This window comes from Eriocheir sinensis, chromosome 53 (genome assembly GCF_024679095.1).
Source record: "Eriocheir sinensis breed Jianghai 21 chromosome 53, ASM2467909v1, whole genome shotgun sequence".
Classification (NCBI taxonomy): domain Eukaryota; kingdom Metazoa; phylum Arthropoda; class Malacostraca; order Decapoda; family Varunidae; genus Eriocheir; species Eriocheir sinensis.
The window spans coordinates 2,805,284-2,827,632 of NC_066561.1; the positions used below are offsets into that span (position 1 = coordinate 2,805,284).

General features: G+C 42.4%; 1 protein-coding gene across 6 annotated transcripts in view; it reads left to right on the top strand.

Annotated features, from left to right (window-relative positions):
* Positions 1-22,349, top strand: part of LOC126983175 (sentrin-specific protease 1-like) — a 58,458-nt gene that overhangs the window by 5,346 nt on the left and 30,763 nt on the right. For 3 of the 6 annotated variants that reach the window (XM_050835673.1, XM_050835676.1, XM_050835678.1), the window contains 3 exons: positions 15,172-15,266; positions 16,561-16,652; positions 22,120-22,300. In XM_050835673.1, coding sequence (XP_050691630.1) covers positions 15,172-15,266; positions 16,561-16,652; positions 22,120-22,300 — 368 coding nt within the window. Of the gene's footprint in view, positions 1-11,869; positions 12,027-15,171; positions 15,267-16,560; positions 16,653-22,119; positions 22,301-22,349 lie in introns of all 6 variants that reach the window. The other 3 variants (XM_050835675.1, XM_050835674.1, XM_050835677.1) reach the window with 3 other exon arrangements.

Sequence of the window (22,349 nt, forward strand, 5' to 3'; positions counted from 1 at the left end):
AGTCTTACCAAACTAAATCAAACCTAACCTGATTTAAGGGGAGCGCCTATGGGTCTCCTCCTGCGCACATGGTACGTCCAATAGCTTTGAAATTGTAGTATGTTGTTTGTTGATGTAAAGAAATGATATTCTGCGAATTTCATCAAAATCGGGTGAAGTTTAGGAGAGACTCAAACAAAGCGTGTTTTTCATTTTTTTGTTTCACAGGCTTTATTTTTCAGTTAATCGCTTTGAAAAAAATACCATAGAAACTTTGTTTACCTATCTACATTTTGTTGGAAGTGAATTTTTCATTTTTTTTGTCTTCGAAGAAAAAAAAATTACAATTTTTTGTCACTTATTATTTTCTCCACTCTGTGTCCCGTTTTCTTTTGACATTTTTGAAAATCCATTTCCAACAAAAAATTGCCCTTTAGTTGTAGTTTAAAATGATACCTAACAAAAGTCATTCAGACGTTTTACCGATTTTGTGAAATTATTTGAAGGTTAAAAAGATACTTTTCGAGATATCGGCTCCTAAAGATTTTTTTTTACATTTCTCCCTGTCTTGCCATTTGTATTTATCTGATTGATATGAAATTCTCACATATGACTGTATATACCTTGTTGACTTACCTCAGAATGATAAGGCATCTGGTCCCCCTTTCTAAGAAAGTATTACTCACTCGCAGGTAAGGGTGTCCATTGTGGCCAGGTAGCGCGAGTGCCGCGGGTGTGCCTTGCTTCTACACTACTCTCTTGCTTGTTTTCTGAGGTTTGGCCGCTCCATAAGCCCTCTTGATGTTGGTGACTTTTTCTGGTTGCCTTGCGCTTGTACATCATTTGTCGGGACGTTTTTTTGGCTGGAGAGGAGAGAAAAGTACGACATACTTTTCCCGTCTGTCTCTCGCTTGGCACTGGCGCGGTGGCACCTCTCTTCCTCCCCTGCCTCTCCGCGCGAAGAAGAGAGGATGACAGATGACAAAATTTACAAAGAAATAAAATATTCTAATGCAATTTTTACGTATATACGAATGATACCGCATATGTTGACAAGAGCGTCTTATGACGCGCATGTCCGACTATTACTCTAAAGCCCCCCCAAGGGGGAGGGGTTTTAATTTTACGAAAACAAACCTCACCACATGGTAATTTAGGGTTTCCCGGCCACGCTGAGGGAAAAACATGTACTCGTCCGATTTTAAATATATTCCTCAAAAAAACCCTCCTTAACCAAACATAATTCGATCTAACCTTTTACCTATGGGAGGGCCTCTCCCCCCCTTCTCTTAAGCCCCTTAGAGTCACTAAAAGACAGGTGAATATCCATGAACCTCCTAACAGTTGGGTTCACCCCCTCAGCTCCCCTATGTTGCCACATTTCATCTCATTGGGAACAAAACTTATCCCTACCTGCGCCCCACTTCCAGTGTTATGCTGAAGCACGCCACTATAATTTCTGCTTGTCTTGCACCGCCCTCTAGTCACTCATGGTGTTCTTGCAGATAAAGGTCCTGTTACTGGCCTACATTGGCATTTAAACCCACAGGCAAGACAGAGAAGAGCTGAGGGAAGAACTATATTTTGTTTAAAGTCCTCTAGAGCTCAGTCCTGATTTTTTTTTTTTTTTTTTTTTTTTTTTTTAAGGGAGTTCATGCTTAATCCTTATCCTACACAGCAATGTGATGATCTTGATCTGGACGATAATGCGCAGGGCACCCGTACAGGTGCATAACACGCATAATTGTGTTGGCTGTTGGGGGGACGGGGGAGCCGAGTGTGCAAGGGATTGAAGTGATTTAAGTGTCATTGTTAGTGTTGGTGTGTTGTTGTGACAAGTGAGTGTGTATTTGTTTTCTGAATGAGTCTATTGTACCACACTCTAAAATCTGTTGAGGGAGGCTGTTCCAGTCATGTATGGTGCATGGAAAGTATGAGTGCATGTATGCGTCAGTGTTAGTGTGATGTGTTTGGTATTTATGGGTATGTGTGTTATGAGTACGTTGACTGTTTGCGTTGTATAAGTATGTATGTGAGTCAATGTCAATGTGAGTGTTTGTGATCTTGTACATAAGTGTAAGTCTGTGCACTTGTTTGCGTATGTGAAGAGGTTCCATGTTTATTTGTTGTTTGATCCGTGTTGTGATTCCAGGTGTTCGAGTGTAATTGTTTGTAATGAACCTGGCTGCCTTGGTGTTGATTTGTTCTAACCTATCAATGTTTCTGTGTGTGTAAATCAAAAATAGGAAAAATAAAATTAGTTTCAAAAAGACATTCACGTGAGACTTAAATGTAGAAATGTCTGTAGAAAGGACAATGTCATTGGGTAACTGATTCCATAAACTTGTCAATGACGAAAGAAATGGACTGGAGTAACTTCAACGGAGCTGGAGGAGTGGAAGAGAAGTGGCTGTCTTTACTTGAGATTTACAGTGAGGATGTAAGGTGACACTTACCAAAAATGTGGAAGAGAGATTAGAAATAAAGTTTGGTTTAATAGAAGATGTGAAATAGTGAAGGGAGAAAGAGATGTAGCTTGTAACAGGTGAAGAAGGAAAAATCAGGACCTATGGGCAAAGTACAAAGAAGCAAGAAATGAATACAAAGAAAGGAAGAGAGGAACTACAAAAGAAATGTAATAGAATATTATTAAGACCATCCTAAAGTATTTCATAGATATGTCAACTTCAAGCTGAAAAATGGATAAAAAAAAGTAAACTAAAGGTGGATGGTGAAAGTTATGAATGGCTGTTTTCACGAAGTGTTTACAAGGGAGAGTGCCATTAATGGACATAAAGGAAGAAAAGGAAATATAGACTACCTGGAAGATATACGTACAAGATTCAGTACAAGAAGTTAGAGAAATAATGGAAGGTCTTTATGTAAGAAAAGCATTGGGACCAGATGGTGTGTCAGGTTGGGTCCTGAGGGAGTGCAGTAAGCAACTAGGTGACAAGATCCAATGTGTCGGTCAGCTCACTAGCAGCGGGTAAGGTCCCAGCAGACCGGACCGGAATTTATAAAGGAGGATGACGATAAGGCCCAGGGAACTATAGGTCAGTTTTGCTGATGAGCGTGGTAGCTAAGATTTTCAAAAAACTAATTAAATCTAAGTGGATGAAAATTACCTGGAGGAGAACAACAGATTGATGGACAAGCAGTTTGGCTTTCAAGGAGGAAGATATTGTACAATGAATTTGATGCATTTTTATTTGTGAGTGATAGACATACTACAGGAAAGGGATGGTTGGGCAGACGGAGTTTATTTGGATCTACAGAAAGCATTCAGTAAGGTGCCACATAAGAGACTACTGTGGAAGATGGAGAACATCAGAGGACTGAGAGGAGGACTTTTGAGGTGGGTGAAGGACTTATTGGAGAACAGGGAAATGAGGACAGTGATCAAAGATGCAAGGTCCTCATGGAGGAGAGTGATCAGTGGAGTTCCAAAAGGGTTGATGCTGACTCCAGTCATGTTTTCAATTTATATTAATGACATGACAGAGGAAGTAAACAATTATGGGAGTGTTTGCTAATGATGCCAAGTTACTTATGAAAGTTGGAAGTGAAGAAGATTGTCAAGCACTGGAACAGGACCAGGATAGGATATACGAGTGGAGTAGTAGATGGGAAATGGAATTTAACATCAGAAAGTGCAGTGTGGTGGAATTTGGCTGACCTCAGCCTAGCTGACCAAGTCGGTCTTTCGACGAGGACTGGCGTGTCTCTTTGTACAAGTTGAAGACGTGAGCGTGGGTTCCCTTTGTTCGCCGCAAGACAAGAGTGCTCAAAGCGGAAAACAAAGGGAATAGAGTCTCAGTTAAAGTTGCCACCTTGAGCTAAAAAAAAATAAGGAACGCAACATCCCATTCTCCAATACAGAACGAATCCATATTTTAAGGAATGGGTGGCAACCCTAAAATTTCTCTAGCCTGCCATGACTGACAGCTGCTGCCCACCCCTGGTGGAGGCAGGAGGAAGGGGGAAGGGAAGCTACGATGCTTATTTTACACATATTTCAGAACGACCCTTGACAAACAATTTCATGGGCTGGTTTTGTGGTTTTAAAATACTGAATTTTATCTGCTTAATGGGGCCGGACGTTTTTTACCCTTTTTTTCTTTATTCAATAGGTTATTGTCGGGATTTATATACCAGATATAAGGGACACCCTACGCATAAGATTTAGCCCCCAAAAATCTATCACCTTTCCATTTTTTACCAATGACAGTTTTTGGAAAATTTGAAATTGTTTTGAATAGGCTATTTCTTCTATAATAATTGCTCTACATGGGAACAATTACTATAGTACAAGAACCATGTCTAGGCCAATGAAAGTATAGCGAGATATTGTATCAATAATCATTAGTTTGCAGAATATAAATTTTCAAACTTTCATGGTCATAAATTCTCTCTAAAAATTCAGACATAAATACGCCATAATTCAGTCACTTCATATACGAGAAAAAACTCACTATAGTTTGATTTTTACAAGTCTAGGCATGGTTTTGGTGTTGGTTTCATTGACATTGGTTGAAAAATGGTGGAGAAATTGAAATGCAAAGGTACATAACTTACATTTTGAGATACAGCCAGGTAAAGTTTTGAATGCGTAACATTCAAACATAGTGAAGTGATATTATGGCATTTATCCTTTCATTTATTTGTAATAATATATACAAAGATATGTCTTACCTGGGAAGAATGTAAATGGAGAGTGCTTGGTGGATGTCTGTGCTGAGAGGGGAATGTTCCTAGCGAACACCGCCTTTCAGCACAAGAATATCCACTGATACACATGGAGGAGGGGAGAAGATAATGTACAAAAAGGATTGATTGATTATGTGGCTTAGAAAAGAAATGTTTGACGCAAAGGTAGTAAGAGGAATGTTCAATGGATCTGACCATCTTGCAGTGCTGGCAAAGTTAAAGCTGAAAGAAAAGTGGGTGTTGGAAAAGAAAGGTGAAGTAAGAAGGGAAATACTGAAGATAGAAAAGTTACAGTGTAAAAGATAGTATAAATATTGAAAAAGGTTTTGGAACATTTAAAGAAATAATGGTAACTACGGAACCCGCAAAAAGTATGCGGAAAATGCACGGGTTGTGGCATATGAGTGACCTTCCATGATAAGAGCTCGCCCAAGCAGGTAGCAGGCTTAGATCTCATTATAGTATTACTTGGCAACTGCAGTCAATGTCTAGCAGCCCTCCCAGTCCTGTTTTCTGACAGTGCCGCTTGTGGCTCCAGCACGAACAGATGGTGATTAAAGCTTGCCAGGAAAAGAAATTTCTGCCTTTTCTTCTCCCCTGCTTTTTCCCATACCAACACCTACGCACACACCTAAGATGGGTCCCAAGAACCTCACTGATCTAGAAAAGGCACGTATTCTTGCCTGTCACGAAGAAAATGTGTTAGCGAAAAAAAATTGTAGGAGAACAGGGAAAGGAAAAAACGCTGTTTATAGCCTCATTTTACGAGCCAAGAATTTTCCCCGAAGTGAAGTTCCACCACATCAATCAGTTCCAGGGCATGCCAGGAAGACCTCACCTACTACAGACAAGTTGATTAAGACAGCTGTATTGAAAAATCCCAAGACAACTCAAACAAGCCTACCCTTCTATCCTTGATGATGTGGCTGAACGCACCATCCAACACCGCTGTCAGAGGGACCTGAAGCTGCATCTCCGCTCTCCAACCTCCAAACCCCTATTGACTCGCACAATGTGTGTTGCTCGTCTCAAGTTTGCAAAGAAATACAAGGATTTCAACATTGAAGACTGGAGAAGGGCCATGTGGAGTGACGAGTCCACATTTCAGTGTGGTGCAGAGAGGTGTGGCAAGCTGAGGCGTCCCTCCGGTATGAGCCCCCTCGACCCCTGATACCTGCATATGACTGTCAAACACCCACCTTCAGTCATGATTTGGGGTTTGCTTAGTGGTGGAATGGGGCGGGGAGGAATTTATTTCCTTCCCAAGAATGTCACAATGAATGGAGACCGCTACATTGAAGTCCTTCAAAGTCACATGCTGGATTTTTACAAAATTTTACAAAATTGGTGATTGCAAGACAATGCACCCTGCGATAAGGCCAAGAAAGTCATGAAATGGCTTGAGGATAAGAAGGTGGATGTCCTGGAATGGCCTGGCAACTCACCAGACCTTAATCCTATTGAGGAGCTCTGGGCAAACATGAAGCTGAAACTCCAGGAAAGGGACACTTCAATGCCCTCCCACCTGGTTGAGGCACTCAGAGACATCTGGGTGTGTGACATTGATGTGGATTATTGTAAAAGATTGTCGGATTCTATGCCAAAACGTATTTAAGCTATTCTGAAAGCCCGTGGTGGCCATACAAAGTATTGAAGTAAAGGGAAAAAAAGGATTTTTTTATTTTTTTAACTTTTCCGCATACTTTTTGTGGGTACTGTACAACAAAAAAAGTGTTAGGGATGAAAGTGGTGAAAGATGGAAAAAGAAAAGGAAATTCTTGGTGGACAGAAGAGATAAGGAGGATAGTAAAATAGAAAAGGGAACTTTTAAAAAAAAATCAAGAAAGAAATGTGGCTGAGCAAGTAAAAAGGTAAAGGAAAAAGAAATACAGTACCCTCTCTAGTTTCGCGATCCTCGAGTTTAGCGCTTAGTCCTAAATTCTTACCATCACGACTTTTGCACATTACCGCCACAAGTTTCACGTTGCTTTGACATGTACGGGTCACGTCTACCTACCGTCAGTGTCATGCGTGCTGCCTTAATTAAAATGCAGTGTCCAACCATTGGGGCTATGGGCAACCGCCATACCTTCAGAATGAAGCAAGCGCGAAACTCGAGAGGGTACTGTATAGAGAACGCAAAATTAATTTAAAACAAGCGATAAAAGAAAGTAAGAAGAGAGTTGATGAAGACTTTGGAAAAAGACTAAGTGAAAAATATAAAGGGAACAGGAAATCATATTGGAAAGAAGTAAAAAACAAAAGAAATGCAGAAAATATCTCCTCAAGTAAAATAAATGAAGTTATGGATGAGAACGGAAAGATGTTGAAAGACGGGGAAGCTGTGAAAGAGATGGAGAGAATATTTCAAAAACTAATGAATTTTGAGGATGGACGTCCAGCAGCTGTAACAGCAGCAGTTTTGAGTCAAGGTAGAGGAGGAGTATATGAAGAAGGAAGTATAACATATGAAGAAGTAAATCAGGCAATAAAAAGATTAAAAAATGGAAAGGCAGCAGGAATTGATGGAATCAGAGCAGAAATGTTGAGGTGTGGAGGAGATGAAGTTGTTAAATGGATGGTCAAGATATGTGAAGTAGCATGGGAGGGTGCCAGCAGACTGGACGAAAGCCATCATTGTCCCAGTTTACAAGGGGAAGGGCAGGAGAGGGGAATGTGGGAGCTATAGAGGCATAAGTCTCCTGAGTATACCCAGAAAGGTATATGGAAAAGTCATAATAGAGAGGGTGCAAAGACTTACAGAAGAGAAAATCAGTGAAGAGCAAGGAGGCTTCAGGAAGGGAAGGGGATGTGTGGATCAGATATTTTCCTTCAGGATGGTAGGAGAAAAAATAATAGCAAAAGGAAAGAAACTATACGCTGCCTTCATGGATTTGGAAAAAGCTTATGACAGAGTCGATTGGATTGCATTGTGGGATGTTTTAAAGATTTATGGTGTGGGAGGAAAACTGCTTAGTGCAATAAAGTCTTTCTGTGAGGATGCATCTGCATGTGTCAAAATTACTGGAGAAACAAGTGAACATTTTGAGATAAAAGTGGGCTTGAGGCAGGGGTGTATCATGTCACCATGGTTGTTCAATATTTATATGGATGGTGTCATTAGAGAAATGAAGGGCAAAGTTGGAGAAGTTGGAGTAAAAATGTTCGCTGAGGGAAGGAAGTGGGTACTGAATTCGATACTGTTTGCTGATGACACGGTGCTCATTGCAGAAAATGAAAGTGACTTACAAAATTTGGTCAGTGTTTTTGATAGTGTCTGTAAAAGGAGAAAGCTGAAAGTAAATGTCAACAAAAGTAAAGTGATGGTTTGTGACCGAAGTAGAAGATAGGAGGTCGTAGATTTTGTATGCCCATATAGAGTGGGAATTGAATGTGAAAAAGAATGCAAAATAATTTTGAATGGTGAAGAAATGGAGGAGGTCAATGAGTTTAAGTACCTTGGATCAGTTATGTGTAAGCATGGTGGTACAGAGGGAGAGATAAGAGAAAGGGCATTGCAAGGAAGAAGGGTGGAAGGGTCTTTGGGATGGATCATGAATGGCAGAAGTGTGAGCATGGAGGTAAAGAGAGATTTGAGAAATACAATAATAGTACCAACCCTCACATATGCAAGTGAAACGTGGGTTTGGAATGAAAGTCAGAGGTCTAGAGTGCAGGCAGTTATTTTTTTTTTTTTTTTTTTTTTTTTTTTTTTTTTTTTACAACAAAAAAAAAAAAAACAAAAAAAAAAAAAAAAAAAATCAAAGAAAAAAAAAAAAAAACTCACTGAAAAAAAAGAGGAGAGGTAGAGAGGAGGAGAGTCTTGAGAAGGATAAAAGAGAGGAGGGAGAAGAGGGAAGAGAGGAAGAGAAGCAGGAGGAAAGGAAGATGAGGAAAGGCAGGAGAAGGTGAAGATAGGTGAAGGATGTTAGAGAGAAGATGAGTTAAGGGTTTGACAGGGGAGGGATGAGTATAGCAGAGTCGAGCAGGGGGCAAGTGGGAGGGGAGAGGCAGGGCGTAGCAGGTTCAGAAGAGCAGCAAGAGGGAAAGAAAGAAGGAGCAGAGAGAAGAGAAGAAAGAGAAGAAAGAAAGAGAAGAGAGAAAGGAGAGCTGAAGAGGTAGAGAGCTGAAGAGAAGAGAGAGAGCATGAGAGGAAGAGAGGCCACTGGAGACTGAGGGAGACCCCCCCAGGCGGAGCCCCCCCTGTCCATAGACAGAACCTGGGGGACCCCCCCTGTATGATGGCAAGAAGACAAGAAGGAGAAACCAGCTGGGAGAAGAACTGAGCAGAGGAGAGAGAAGAAAGCTGAAGAGATAGAGATGATGAGAGATTGAGATGTGATGAAGTTTGAAGTTGAGGAGGGTGTTAGGTGTTGAGGGGAGTGAGGTGATGAGTTGGTGAGGTGGAGTAGGAGATGGAATAGGGTGGGTTTGAAGTGGAAAGGCGTTGAGGAGGTGTGTTTTTGAGCGAAAGGGCACTGAGAAACTCTTCTTCTTGCCCCAAGTAAATAATAGTATGGTGAGGTCTGAGTCTGCGTCTGCAGCCTTAAGGTCTGAAAGTAAGGAAGGTGGTCTGTTCCTGAAAGAATAAGAATATGAGAATGAAAGAATGAGAAGAAGAATCAAATGGATAGTTAGGAAAGTGAAGAAGAGAAAAGATGAAAGATGAAGACAGAAAAGGAGTGGGAGATAGGACATAGACCTGGTGGGAGAGATAGAGGAGAAGATTTAGAGAAGAACAGTGAGGCAGAAATAGAGCAAAAAGAAAGGTCAGAAAAAGGAAAGAGAGAAGGTACAGAGAGAGGAGGAAAAGGTAGAGAGGAGAGTAGTTTTTGAGAAAAGTTTTTTGCCAGATGAGATCAAAAAATTTTTTTGATATGTACAGCTAAGAAAGAAAAAGTTTCAATAAGAGTAAGAAGAGAAAGAGAGTTAAGAAGAAGACCAGTAGACGGATAGAAACCCACCATGAACCCATAGATGAGAAGAGAGAAGAGAATCAGAAAAGAAAGGAATGACTTTTGAATTTTGCTTTGAAAAAAATTCAAAAACAAGAAAGCAACAAGAAAGTAAAGGCAATAAGTTTGAGGCGAGGGATCCTTGGATCTAGGGTACCCTGTAGAAGTAATAAGGGCAGAAGGAAGGAAAGGAAGAAGAAGCACAGCAGAGGGCGAAAAGTTTGACCAGGCAGGGTGACAGCCACGGAGGCACAGTTTTTAGGGACAATAGGAGGGAGGTCATCAGTCCCATAAGCCTTTCTGAGGATTGGAGGCCAGAGCAGCATAGAAGAAAACATTTTTTATCTTTTTATAACAGAATAAAAGAGGTCAGGGGGGGAGTAGGAGGGGATATGCCCCAGATCGTCCAGAGTGGAGTTTTAGAAAAAGTTTGAGAGAAGAGTTCAGCCTTAGAGAGTAGATGAGAGGTGTTGTGGTCAGGACTGGGAAGGGAGGGAGAAAGATGAAGAAGAAGGAGGAGGAGATGTTTTTTTGCTAGAGATGCAAGAAAAGGGAAGAGAAGAGAAGAAAAAGGTTTTTTTATTAATGAAGAATTTTTTTTTTTTTTTTAAGAATAGATTTTTGACGATTTTGCAGCAGAAATGTAAAGTTCATAATTAGCATTAGTTTGAAGTGGAAATGAGTTATTTGAGGAGTGCTTGTGGTGTGAGTAGAATGGATGGAATGAGTAATGAAAGTGTGTACGAGCATTTTGGAATGTGTCATGGGGGTGAAGGGAAGAAGTGTGGAGTGGTGGAAGAAGTGAAGTGACAGACTTTAAAGTGGTTTGGCCACATGGAGCGAATGGAGGAGAGTAAGATGACCAGAAGGGTGTATGTGAGTGAGATGGAGGGAGGGAATGCTAGAGGATGACCTCCAGTGAAATGGAGAGATAGGGTGCAGGAGTATGTTAGGGAGAGGGGGGAAAGATCTTTGAGAAACTTTGAGCAGGCAAGGAGGGAGTGTCTGGATAGAGAAAGTTGGAAGCTCTTCTGCCGTGGCCATCCCCTGGTGGGAGCTCCTAGGAGCAGGCGTCGATGAAATGATGATGATGATGTCTTCATGTTCAGTCATTAGTTTTTCAAAGGGCATACGCAGCTGAGGATTTTTTTCTTAGTTTTTCATTTTTGACCAATTTTCATCATTTTCGACCGGCCGGCCCCCTTAACCATTCAGACAACCAAATACGGAACAAATGGCGTACATAAAGTTAGGTTTTGTTAGTTTAAATTTATTTGGCTCGCAGTGTGGTGCAGCGGAAATGCGTAACGCAGGACATGGCGGCGGCGGTCCAGCCGGTGTTGTGAGATATACCTCCTCGCAGAAATAAGTCACTCTGCTGTTCAATACGCATGCACACTGGGGGAATACACAGCAGGAAACATATTAATTTGCCTGGTTTTGTTCTAGTTTGTCCACTTGTGATATTTGTGAGCGGTGAGTGAAATATAGAATGAGTAGCAAGTTGAACCTCTGCGAGCTATTTTGTGGCTGTGGCGGCGGGTGCACAATAGGCAGTTGAAAAGTCAATCATTTAGTGATTTCCGGAGAAAACACTCTCCATAATAAACAGCATCATATTTTGTCCAGAAATAAGCAGTCAGCATCTCAAAATTAATAGGCTACCCTCTTGTGAAAAGTCCACCATTTCAGTTTTCATTTTATTTATTCATAAAAAATATCCCAAAATCCAAAGAAATCATAAATCCGCAACACTCTCGGTCCCAGGAATTTTGGATAAGGGATTCCCAACCTGTAATAGTAGTTAGAGAGATGGGACAGTATGAGCATAGCTCCTTTCCCATAAACCACAACTAGGTAAAAAAACAGAGAGAGAGAGAGAGAGAGAGAGAGAGAGAGAGAGAGAGAGAGAGAGAGAGAGAGAGAGAGAGAGAGAGAGAGAATTGTTGACGGGAATCACCTGACTTGAGAGCGCCTGTAGTTTAAAATTGCCCATGAAAAAAAATTGTTAAAGCAAGTTTTTACATTTGTTAAGTGAGCAAGAGTTGTAAAACGTAATGTTAGTTAAAGTGATTTTTTGTTCCACAAACAGTTGTAAAGCAAGGTCTTCCTGTACATGAAAGAAGAGTTTATTCAGCTTGTTCTGTTTCATAAAGTGCATGTTCATATTTTTCATATATGCATTCATATTCTTAATTTATCTGCTAGTCTTTTTTTCTTTATAGGGTATAGCTGCCAGCATTTTACCATTGGGATGCACAGCAGCTTCTCTTTGCAACTCTAGCTAGAGCTCATCTTATATAAATAGGCAGTGAAGAAAATGGCCTGCAGCTCCAGAGAATCCGCAGAAAAAAGAGCAAGGGCAATGGCAATTTATGACCGGCAAGTTTCCTGCCTCATAAAATTTTAAGTAGTGGATCAGAGGGTTATTTAGGGTGCAACTCATCAACTACTCAGAGTTGAAGTACAGTACTGTCTCCAAGTTTGCGCTAAATAGGTCGACGTTGCGGGTCACAAATGTTGAAATCGCAAACTTTGAACGATTATTCTTATGGGGAAAATTGAAAACCATTAACATCTTGTACTTGGCAACCCATCCGAGTGACCAAGCGCATGTGTGCAGACTCCAGACAGCCCCGGCTGCATGCTGGGCCCGAGCAGCTGACGGGTGGCTGATGATGGTGATGGTGGTGATGAGTGTCGGCTGCATGGCCTGTGCATCGACACCTTTCTGAACAGTGATTTTGTCAGGGCCCGTGTGTGTGTGTGGCTGTGTTTGTTGTGGGTTTGGGTTTCTCAATTTGCTGATTCTTGTTTTCTACATGTTGCATGGGACCCCTTTCTTTCCTTCCATCTCTTCTTTTTGAAAAAGAAGAGATGGAAGAAAGGAAAGGGGTCCTGCACAACATGTGGAAAGTGAGAATTGGCAAATTGAGGAGCCTGGGCACAGCCACAAACACGCAGGCCCCAGTGAGAATGCCGTTTGGGTGGCGCCGATGCGGGGGCCACGCCACCGACACTCATCATCAGCCGCCCATCAGCTGCTCAGGCTAAGTGCGCGGTCGGGGCTGCTCGCACACCTGTGCATGGCTGCCCGGATCCCACTCACCATGCTTCCCGTGGCCAATGGAAAGCCCCAGGGGGTGGGTAAGAGCGAGAATGGGAGTCATGGACCACAACAAGGTGTGAAAAAACCCGGTTTCAGCAGCCTTTTCCTTTTCCTTTTGGTTCATATCGCAATTTCAGTTTTCAATAAAAATTGATTTTTGGGTCCCTATCACAAACTCGGTGAATCGCAAACTTGAAACTCGCAATCCTGGAGACAGTGCTGTAATATGATGTAGGTATATTGCACATGCATGTCTTCTCTCCCTAAGCAAGTTCCATGCAGAGACATGAAACTGAAGTGTATCGAAAAAAAAATTCTTTATAATTACTTTTTTATTGGCCACACACTGTATTGAATCAGTGCAATACTACATAAATATCCCAATGCCAGTTTCCTTTTGAAGATCCATGCCATATCATCACTGCAGCTGGCATATATATAGACAGCTCTATTACCCAAATTTTGGGTTATGATTTGTTTTGTAATTTGAAATAATATTGATTTTCATATTTGAAGGAATATGAGAAGTATCCTCAGAGGTCACCCTGAAATGTTCATTCATCATGTTCATTTGAGATGTAGTGTTGCACTGGTAGTGATCACATCATATGGTTCTCCTTGGTGTGCTGCCAAAACTAACATGTAGAAAAATCAGCACACTGTCTCCACTCCATTGTCACAGTAGCCTTGGGCCATCAACCTCATCACATGATCCATCCATAGTACTTTAAGCCATCACTTACTGTTCTCTCTTGTTTGCACTGTTCATATTAACTTTGCAAATAATTCCCATGCATCCCTGCCCACCAGCCATCAATAAAACTTAACTTTTCTCATAATACACTGATCACGTGCAGCTTAAGTTGAAGAGAGACTGTGGCTTGTTTGTGGATCAGCCAATGATAAACATTTCATGTGTAAAGAGCTTTTGTGTTAGGTTCATTTGAACAACATATACGTGTACTTTTACACTGTATACTGTTTTGTACACATGTAGAGGAATGACGTGTGCCTAGTATAAACTTAACAAAGATGCAGCCTGCACCTGCATGATGCACTCAGTATGGTACTTTATGCATAATTGACACTGTTTAGCAAGTAAAAAAGCAGATTGTACAATGCCATTAAGTCTTCTGTTAGTAGTAATGTTTGTGTGAAATGGTAGTACGTATGCAAAACTGTGATGCCCAGAGAGTTACAGAGAGTAAGAGAAGTCAGTGGTGGTCATATTCTATGTGTATTTACCTAGTTGTGAAATAAAGAAAAAGAGCCATACTAGGCTCGTGCTGTCCCATCTCCGTAACGCTTATTATCCAACTAGGCTTTAAATTCATGAATCGTTTTTGCACACACAGTCTCCTCGTCAAGTCCGTTCCATGTTGTTATGCTTCTGTATGGAAAACTGTATTTCTTGACGTCTCTCCTACAGACGCTCTTCTTCAATTTCTTACTATTCCCTCTTGTCTCACTCCTATCACGTACCACTAAGTCTTCCCTGTCCAATTTCTCCAATCCCTCTTGTATCCTGTATAATGCTATTAGGTCCCCTCTCTCTCTTCTTCTCTCCAGTGTTGTTAGTCCCAATTTTTCCAGTCTTTCTTCATAAATATGTTCTCTCAGTTTCCAGTAGTTTAGTCGCTGCTCTCTGTAAGAAATGGGATATGGAGTGTGTGTGTGTGTTTGTTTGTCTGTCTGTCTGTCTATGTCTGTCTGTTTGTGTGTGTCTGTGTGCATGTGTGTGCGCGAGCATGCATGCATGAATGCATATGTGTGTACATGCATGTATGCAAGCATGTTTATTTTTTATTTATTATTATTATTTTTTTTTTTTTTTCATTTATTTATTTATTTATTTTTTTTACGTCTGAACCTATAGCGCTGGTAGGCTTGCTAGAGGGGGCCTGGATGGTAGTCAGCCCCAGCCCGTCATGGCACAGGCAAGTGTTTATAGTGGCGCCATCTCTTGGCTCATGCTGCCCCCCAGAACTCGTTCTTGATTAACTTGGACGGTTTCCTCTAGAGTCCGGGTTGATGGGTGGTCTTCAGGACAGCATGTGGGTAGTTTTAAGCCACTTGGCGGTGACTGAAAAATCCGAGGTGGTAGCATGGGGATTCGAACTCGTGTCGTCCATCACGCAGTGAATGTGGGCCCAGCGCTAACACTGTGTGTGTGTGTGTGTGTGTGTGTGCATAGAGAGAGAGAGAGAGAGACCATAGCATCACAGACACTGAAACTTTTTCATATGGCATAAAGAGACGTGTTTCTGTAGAGTAACAACAGTAGTGCATTGTAGACCTGTGGTAAAAGTACATTAGAGACTTTGTAGATTTCAATCTTTAAGCAGTTATGTGTACATAAATTTTTTAATTAGATTCATTCACCCAAAATTGATGTAAACTTTCCTGTTTCTTTTATAGGTTGAGTGATGATGAAGACGTTATAAAATCCAAGTATACTCCCGTGCGGAAAAAAAATTGCACCCGGAGGGATGAACCCCTCCTCGCAATGACTCGTAAGTAGAATTTTACTGCTAGAACCATCATACTCTTGGAACTGTGTGGTTAGTAGAGATTATGTGGCCTGTGTGATACAGTACTGTCACCAAGTTTGCGATAAATAGGTCGACGTTTCGGGTCGCTAACGTTGAAATCGCAAACTTTGAACCATTATTCTTATGGGGAAAATTGAAAACCGTCAACATCTTATCTGAAATGCCGGGCCGAAAGCCGGCGATAGAGAGAGCCAGAGCCCCCGCGCCCACGCAGCCTAGCACGTTCCACGGAAGGGCCGGAGACACGCCGGTCCGAGCTCTCGGCACGAGTGGCGAGAGGGCTCGACCGCCACCGTGAAATGCGAGCTGCAACACACTGGGCCGTTGGCCCCACACCACATGAGCGTGTCCCGCCTGCGACCGGCGCTGCGTGAACCCTGTGGTGGATCCCTGCCGTGCCGGCTTTAGCACGGACGGCGGAAAGGGACCGGGAGCGAATGGAGAGCGCCACGCCAGGGCTTTGAGGGCCCAAACGACGTCGGGGTAGAAGTGTGGGTGGGACCAAGGATGAGAGACATATAAAGGATAGCTCGCTAAGCATTTGTTTTTCCCACAATGCACCACACTCGTGACGTCACATGTAAACAGAGACGTCACTGGAGACCCACACGTGTGGCCGCGGCGCCACTGGATTGAAGTTTCAGAGAACACCACACTTCATAATATGATGTGTAAATCCTTGAATAAAACCAAGATTCAAATGAGACTCTTGCTGGCGAGGGTCTCCAACGCGCGTCACCGCCGTGACGTCATAGAACATGTGACGTCATGGCTGAGTTGATGACGTTTCACTGAACTATTGGCCGCGGCCACATGTGTGGGTCTCCAGTGACGTCATGGCTGAGTTAATGACGTTTCACTGAACTATCCTTATTTTGGTGGGACTTCAGGGGTGAGGTGAACAATGGCAGTGCGCGGCAGAATACAGTGTTGTGGTGGTGATGCCGCAGTGCGCCCTGACGTCACAACCCCCCCCCCCCCTTAACTAGAGCAGAAACCACCACTTTCTCTCGCGCGCCACACGCAAAGTTCGGGTCATATCGCAGTTTCAGTTTTCAATAAAAATTGAATTTTTGGGGTCCCTATCGCAAACTTGGTGAATCGCAAATTTGAAACTCGCAATCCTGGAGACAGTACTGTATATGACACAAGCTGAGGTGTGGATGCTTCTGGCTGTACATGCATATCATGCTGTAGTCTTTCTATACTTGATGAAGGAGGGTTAGAGAAAGGATACAATAGGTCTGTTTTCCAGGCACCCTTCACTTCACACCCACTCTGCGATGTCAGCCCCAGAAGCGGTCTCCACTTAGACCCATCCCAGAGGATGAGTCACTTCAGCCAAGGGTGAGTCACAACGCCTATTTTTGTCTCAGTCATTGAATTATTTGTACGTCTGTGGAGCCAGATTTCCTAATGTTTCACACTTATTTTGAAGTTCAGTGATATTCAGTGCCCAGTGTATTTACCTAGTTTTAATTTTACAGGGCCTGAGCTACGCTCATGTGGTCCTGTCTCCATATCTGTACTTGTCCAGTTTTTCCTTGAAGTTGTGCACACTCTTCGCCGATACTACATCTTCACTTAGTCTGTTCCAAACCTCTATGTTTCTTTGTGGGAAACTATTTTTGATGTCTCTCAAGCATCTTCCTTTTCTCAATTTTTTACTGTGTCCTCATGTGTTGCTGGTGCTTCTTACTTCTCTTATTAGCAACTCCTCGTTATACACCGGTAGACTATCCATCTGGGCCTGATGGTCGGCCCCGAGCCCGTCATGGCGCAGACAACTGTTTATGGTGGCGCCATTATAATTGGCTCATGCTGCCCCCCGGAGCACACTTTTTTCCTCCTTTACTCCCTTGTTATCTAAAGATACGTACCTTGGAAAAAGAAAGAGAGAACGGGTCGTTTTAAAGCCACGCTTGTGATTCGCTGGGAGTCCAATGTCATCGCCGGCGTTAACCCAATCAGTGGCCTCACTGCCTTAAGGCGGTGTCACACTGGCCGCTTTCCTCTAACCGTTGTGGCTACTGGCAATGCCCGTACACCCATCCGGGAGCGAGTTGTTGGTTGTCTGTAAGCTGGTGTCACACTGGGCCTATTTCTTCCCAATGCGTTGGCGGCAGCTTGGGCAACCGGCAACATTTCCGGGTGTGCGTCACACACATGAGGGGAAATTAGAAGTGTGGGGGGGGCGGCCTCTCCCTCCCCACGCCATTTTCATTCCTGTTCTGTGTGTGTGTGTGTGTGTGTGTGTGTGTGTGAGTGACAAGTCAGGACATGACCTGACCTGAGTCAGGTCATGTTTTGACCAACGCCCTGATCTGACTCTCCTTTCTGCCCCATCCTTCTCATTTCACCTTCTGTGTGTGTGTGACAGGTATGGACATGACCTGACCTGAGTCAAATCATGTCCTGACCAAAGCCCTGACCTGACTCTCCTTTCTGACCCTCCCTCCCCACACCCTTCTCCTTTCTCCTTGTTTTCATCCTCTCTATCTCACCTTTCACGAGAGGGGCTCATAACCAGAGTGAAGCTACACACCTCCTCTGGAGTCGGGGGCTCACGTGGTATAGAGTATTTTCACTCACGTGACCGTGTGACGTTTTCATGACGTCACGAAGTAAACATGGCCGCCACGTGTGACAGTCTATCCTTGTTGGGGGACCAGCGAGTGAGTGAGAGACTGTGCCTTGTTGGGGAATCGTAGTAAATGGAGATACTCCAAATATTATTTTTCGCTCTCTCTGCTGGACAGGACTTATTATGAGAGGATGGTCACTTAAGTCAGGCTTAGTTGCCCTAAAATACGGCAGCTTTACGTGGAAGCCAAGGCAAGCATTGGAGGAAGAAATGCCTTTCACAATGATACACACTGTCTACATACCTAACAATAACTACATAGTGCTTCAACAAAGACTATCTACATATTTAACAATAAGTGATGTTTCAGAGTGCCAACATTCATCTCCACTTGTACTACCTACCACACCTAATACTATCCAAACCCCTTAAGCAAGAGTTAACCAGCATCTTCACTCCTTCATCCCTTACACTGGTAAAGTCTGGAACAGCCTTCCTTTGTCTGTATTTCCTCCTGCCTATGACTTGTCCTCTTTCAAGAAGAGTGTATCAAAACACCTCTCCACCCGAAATTGACCTCTCTTTTGGCCACTCTACTATTTTCTGTTGTTGGGAGCAGCAAGTAGCGGTCTTTATTTTATACACTGTTTTTGTTGCCCTTTAGCCGGCACCTTTGTTGTAAAAAAAAAAAAAAAACCTACTTTTAGGGGGTTGGTCATTCACAAAGCAAGTGTCTACATATCTAACAGTAACTAATACTTAACAATGATGCTGGCAACATATCTAATAATAACTAATGTATCAGAGTGCCAACATTCATCATCACTCATACCTACCATACATTAATAACTTTTGGGGCTGGCCACTACGTACTAAATCTAGTGATGAAGAATGAACTCTTAATAAAGGCTAAATAACTTGACAAATAAGTGAAAATTCACTTCACTGTCGTGCAATGTCACTAATCTTTGCTTGACACCACTGGAAAAAACTATGTGAATCTGCAGGTGTGTTATAGCTTGACACTGGAAGCCCCAGCCAGGACTGAGGAAACACTGTCTCTACTCGTTATTGTGTAGGACTGAAACATCATTCCTACCTGTCATGAAGTGCTTGCCACAGACTCTCCAGTGTTCAGGGCTTGAAGTCTGGGCTCTGGAGATCCACGATAATCAGAGACTTCTTCTTTCAGCGATCAACTCCCTCCGTTCACCTTGCCGCGTTGGTATTTTAGGCAGGCGGTAAAATGATAAACTTGGGTGTTTATCTGCCTTATTTCCACACCCAACAACGCAGCAAAGATGTGGCATTTCTGTTTTCAGACGGGTCACCAGTACATGCTGTTAACACCACAAAATGAGGCTAGAAATTCGTGTCCTGGTCACTCCAGTGGCCATGAAATCTCCCTGCATGGTCTCCCAACTCCCAGTCGGGCTGATCCCTCCAACCCATAATGCACCGTGGCCGTGACGGCATAGATTGGCGTGACGTCACACGAAACTTCTCTTTGGAGGCCGCGCCGAGTTGAACCAAATGCGACAGGAGGGAGGCGGCAGGAAGTTCAAACGAGGCTAACATGTTAAGAAGTTTCTCTCTCTCTCTCTCTCTCTCTCTCTCTCTCTCTCTCTCTCTTGCCATAGCTGCAGTGTTTGGAGGAAAACGTCCACTATGATACTAAATTTTAAGGTAGCATGCGCGAAACTCGGGATGGTAAGAATTTAGGACTAACCACGAAACTCGAGGATCGCGAAACTCGAGAGGGTACTGTAGTTTTTTCTCGTGTTTCTTCTTATGGGGAGACCATACAGTTTCCACATGTTCCATCTTTGGTCTAATCATAGTGGTAATCATCTTTTTCAGCATATCTTTATCCATGTAGTGGAATGCTATTCCTATATTTCTTACCATTCTGTACGTATCTCCGAATATCCTATTTACATGACTCTCAGGCTGTTGATTATCTTGTATTATCACTCCCAGATCCTTCTCTTCTTGAACTTTTAATATTTCTCCATCTCCCATTCTATATGTCCATTTTGGTCTCCCTTCACTCTTTCCCATTTCCATTACATGACATTTCTTCACGTTGAATTCCATCTCACATTCAATACTCCATTTCTTAGTCTTGTTCAGGTCATCTTGCAGAATTTCAGTCTTTAGTATTTCTTATATGTCTTAACAGTTTTGCATCATCTGCAAACAGGCTCATATAACTGTTTACCCCCTCTGGCATATCATTTACATATACTAGGAAAAGTAATGGTGCCAATACCGATCCTTGAGGCACTCCACTCTCTACAATTCTCCATTCCGATTTTATGTCCTTTACCACTGTCCTCATCTCTCTTCCCCTTAGGTAGCTTTCCATCCAGTTCTTCATTTTCCCTTTCAATCCTTTATTTTCCAGCATCCATAGCAGTCTTGTATGTGGAACTTTGTCAAACACCTTCTTCAGGTCAAAGTAAATGCAATCAACCCATCAGTCCCTCTCCTGTATTTTGTCTGTCACTTTTAAGTAAAAGCTCAGTAAGTTTGTTACACATGACCGCCCTTTCCTGAAGCCATATTGTTTACTCGTGATTATATTATGCTCTTCTAGGAATCTCGTCCATTGTTTCTTTATCACTTTCTCACATATTTTACATACTACACTGGTCAATGATACAGGTCTGTAGCTCAGGGGTTCTTTCTTCCTTCCACTTTTGTATATGGGGACCACTTCGGCCCTCCGCCACTCCTTTGGCACTTCACCAGTTGTTATTGACATTTAATGATATCGTATACCGGTCCAACCAGCTCATTTCTGCATCCTTTCAATATATAACCTGAGACTCCATCCAGTCCTACTGCTTTCCTCTCTTCCAGGTCCCCCAACATTTTATATATATCCTCTTTATTTACTATGACTTTTTCCATATGAACATTTATTTTGTTTTCTTGTGGTTCGTTGAGTTTTGATTCTTTTGTAAAAACTTGCTGGAACCTTTTGTTTAGTAGCTCAGTCACGTCTTTAGGATCTTCGATTATCATATTCCCGTCACTCAATCTTTCTATTGTTTCCCTTGGTTTGATCTTTCCATTTATGAATCTATAAAACAGTTTAGGTTGTTCCTTGCACTTTTCTACAATATCCTTTTCATATTCCTTTTCTTCTCTCCTTATTTTCACATATTCATTTTTCACTACCTTAAAATCTTCTTTATTCCTTTGGTTTCTATTTCTTTTCAATCTTTTCCATGCTTCATCTCTTTTTTTCTTTTGCCTTAGCACATTTTGCATTAAACGAGTCCTTTTTTTCCTTTTTCTATAGGTTTGTATTCTGGTACAAATTTCATAACTCCTGATTTATACGCCTCCATGAAAATACGTATCATGCCTTTCTTGCACTTCACTTGTTCTCTTTAACTCATCCCAGTCCAGCTCTCCATAGAATTTCCTGAGATTTTCCACGTCTGCCTTCCTTTAGTTTAACCTGTTTCTTTTTTATGATTCATCCCCTTCACTTCCTTCCTCCTCTGTTTCCATCTCTATTATCACGTGGTCACTCTTACCGAGGGGCACCCATATCTTAAAACTTTCACTTCTTTGTTGATTTGTTGTTTCACAATCTCTTTAAAACTTACTTTCTCCTCTTCCTGCTCCTTCTTCCATTGATTTTGCTTTTCATGCGATATCTTAACATTCTCCATATTTACCTCTACCTTTTCCTTGTAAATCAGCAACATTACCTCATATCTATCACACTTGTGTTTCAGCTCTATTTTTTTCCTCCCCCAATCTCTACCTTTCCTCTATTTTCTCTAATTTTTCAGCCAGATTGCGTACAATTTCCTTCAGCAACAACATTTTCCTATACGCCATCCTGCTGGGAATTGAACTTTCCTCCTGACCGAAGCCAGAAAAGTCCCTCTCCAAACTAAAGAGACTTACCCTTGGTCTGGTGACTGGCATAAACACTGGGGCTATGGGCATAAACAAACTGCCTGAGCCTGGCACTTCATCCATTTTCACGGTTTCTACATGTCCAAATTGCACTTACCGTATTACAGATGGGACAGTACTAACACGTCTGCCCCTGCCCATAACCACATCCAGGCCTGTAGGCCATGAGTAACCCCGTATCCTCTTGAAAAATACAGAAGCACTTGCTCTCACGTCCTCTCCACTTGATGGCCACTCTGTGTGTGTGTGTGTGTGTGTGTTGAGTGTACAGAAATAATCTCTCTTTAGGTTGACACCAGTGAAATAAAGATCATCAACTTCAAGAAGCCAAGTTCTATCCAGTCATCGACAGTTTCTCCTTGGACACCAGTATGGGCTCAGGAGCAGGATTCAGCCCCAAGTACCTACCGGAGAATCATCCCGCCAAGATTCAAGACCAGCTCAAAGCAGAAGCGAGTTCCTGGAAGTAGTAAGTCGTTACATTTTTTCAATTTAATTTTCTGAAAACAGCCTCTGCA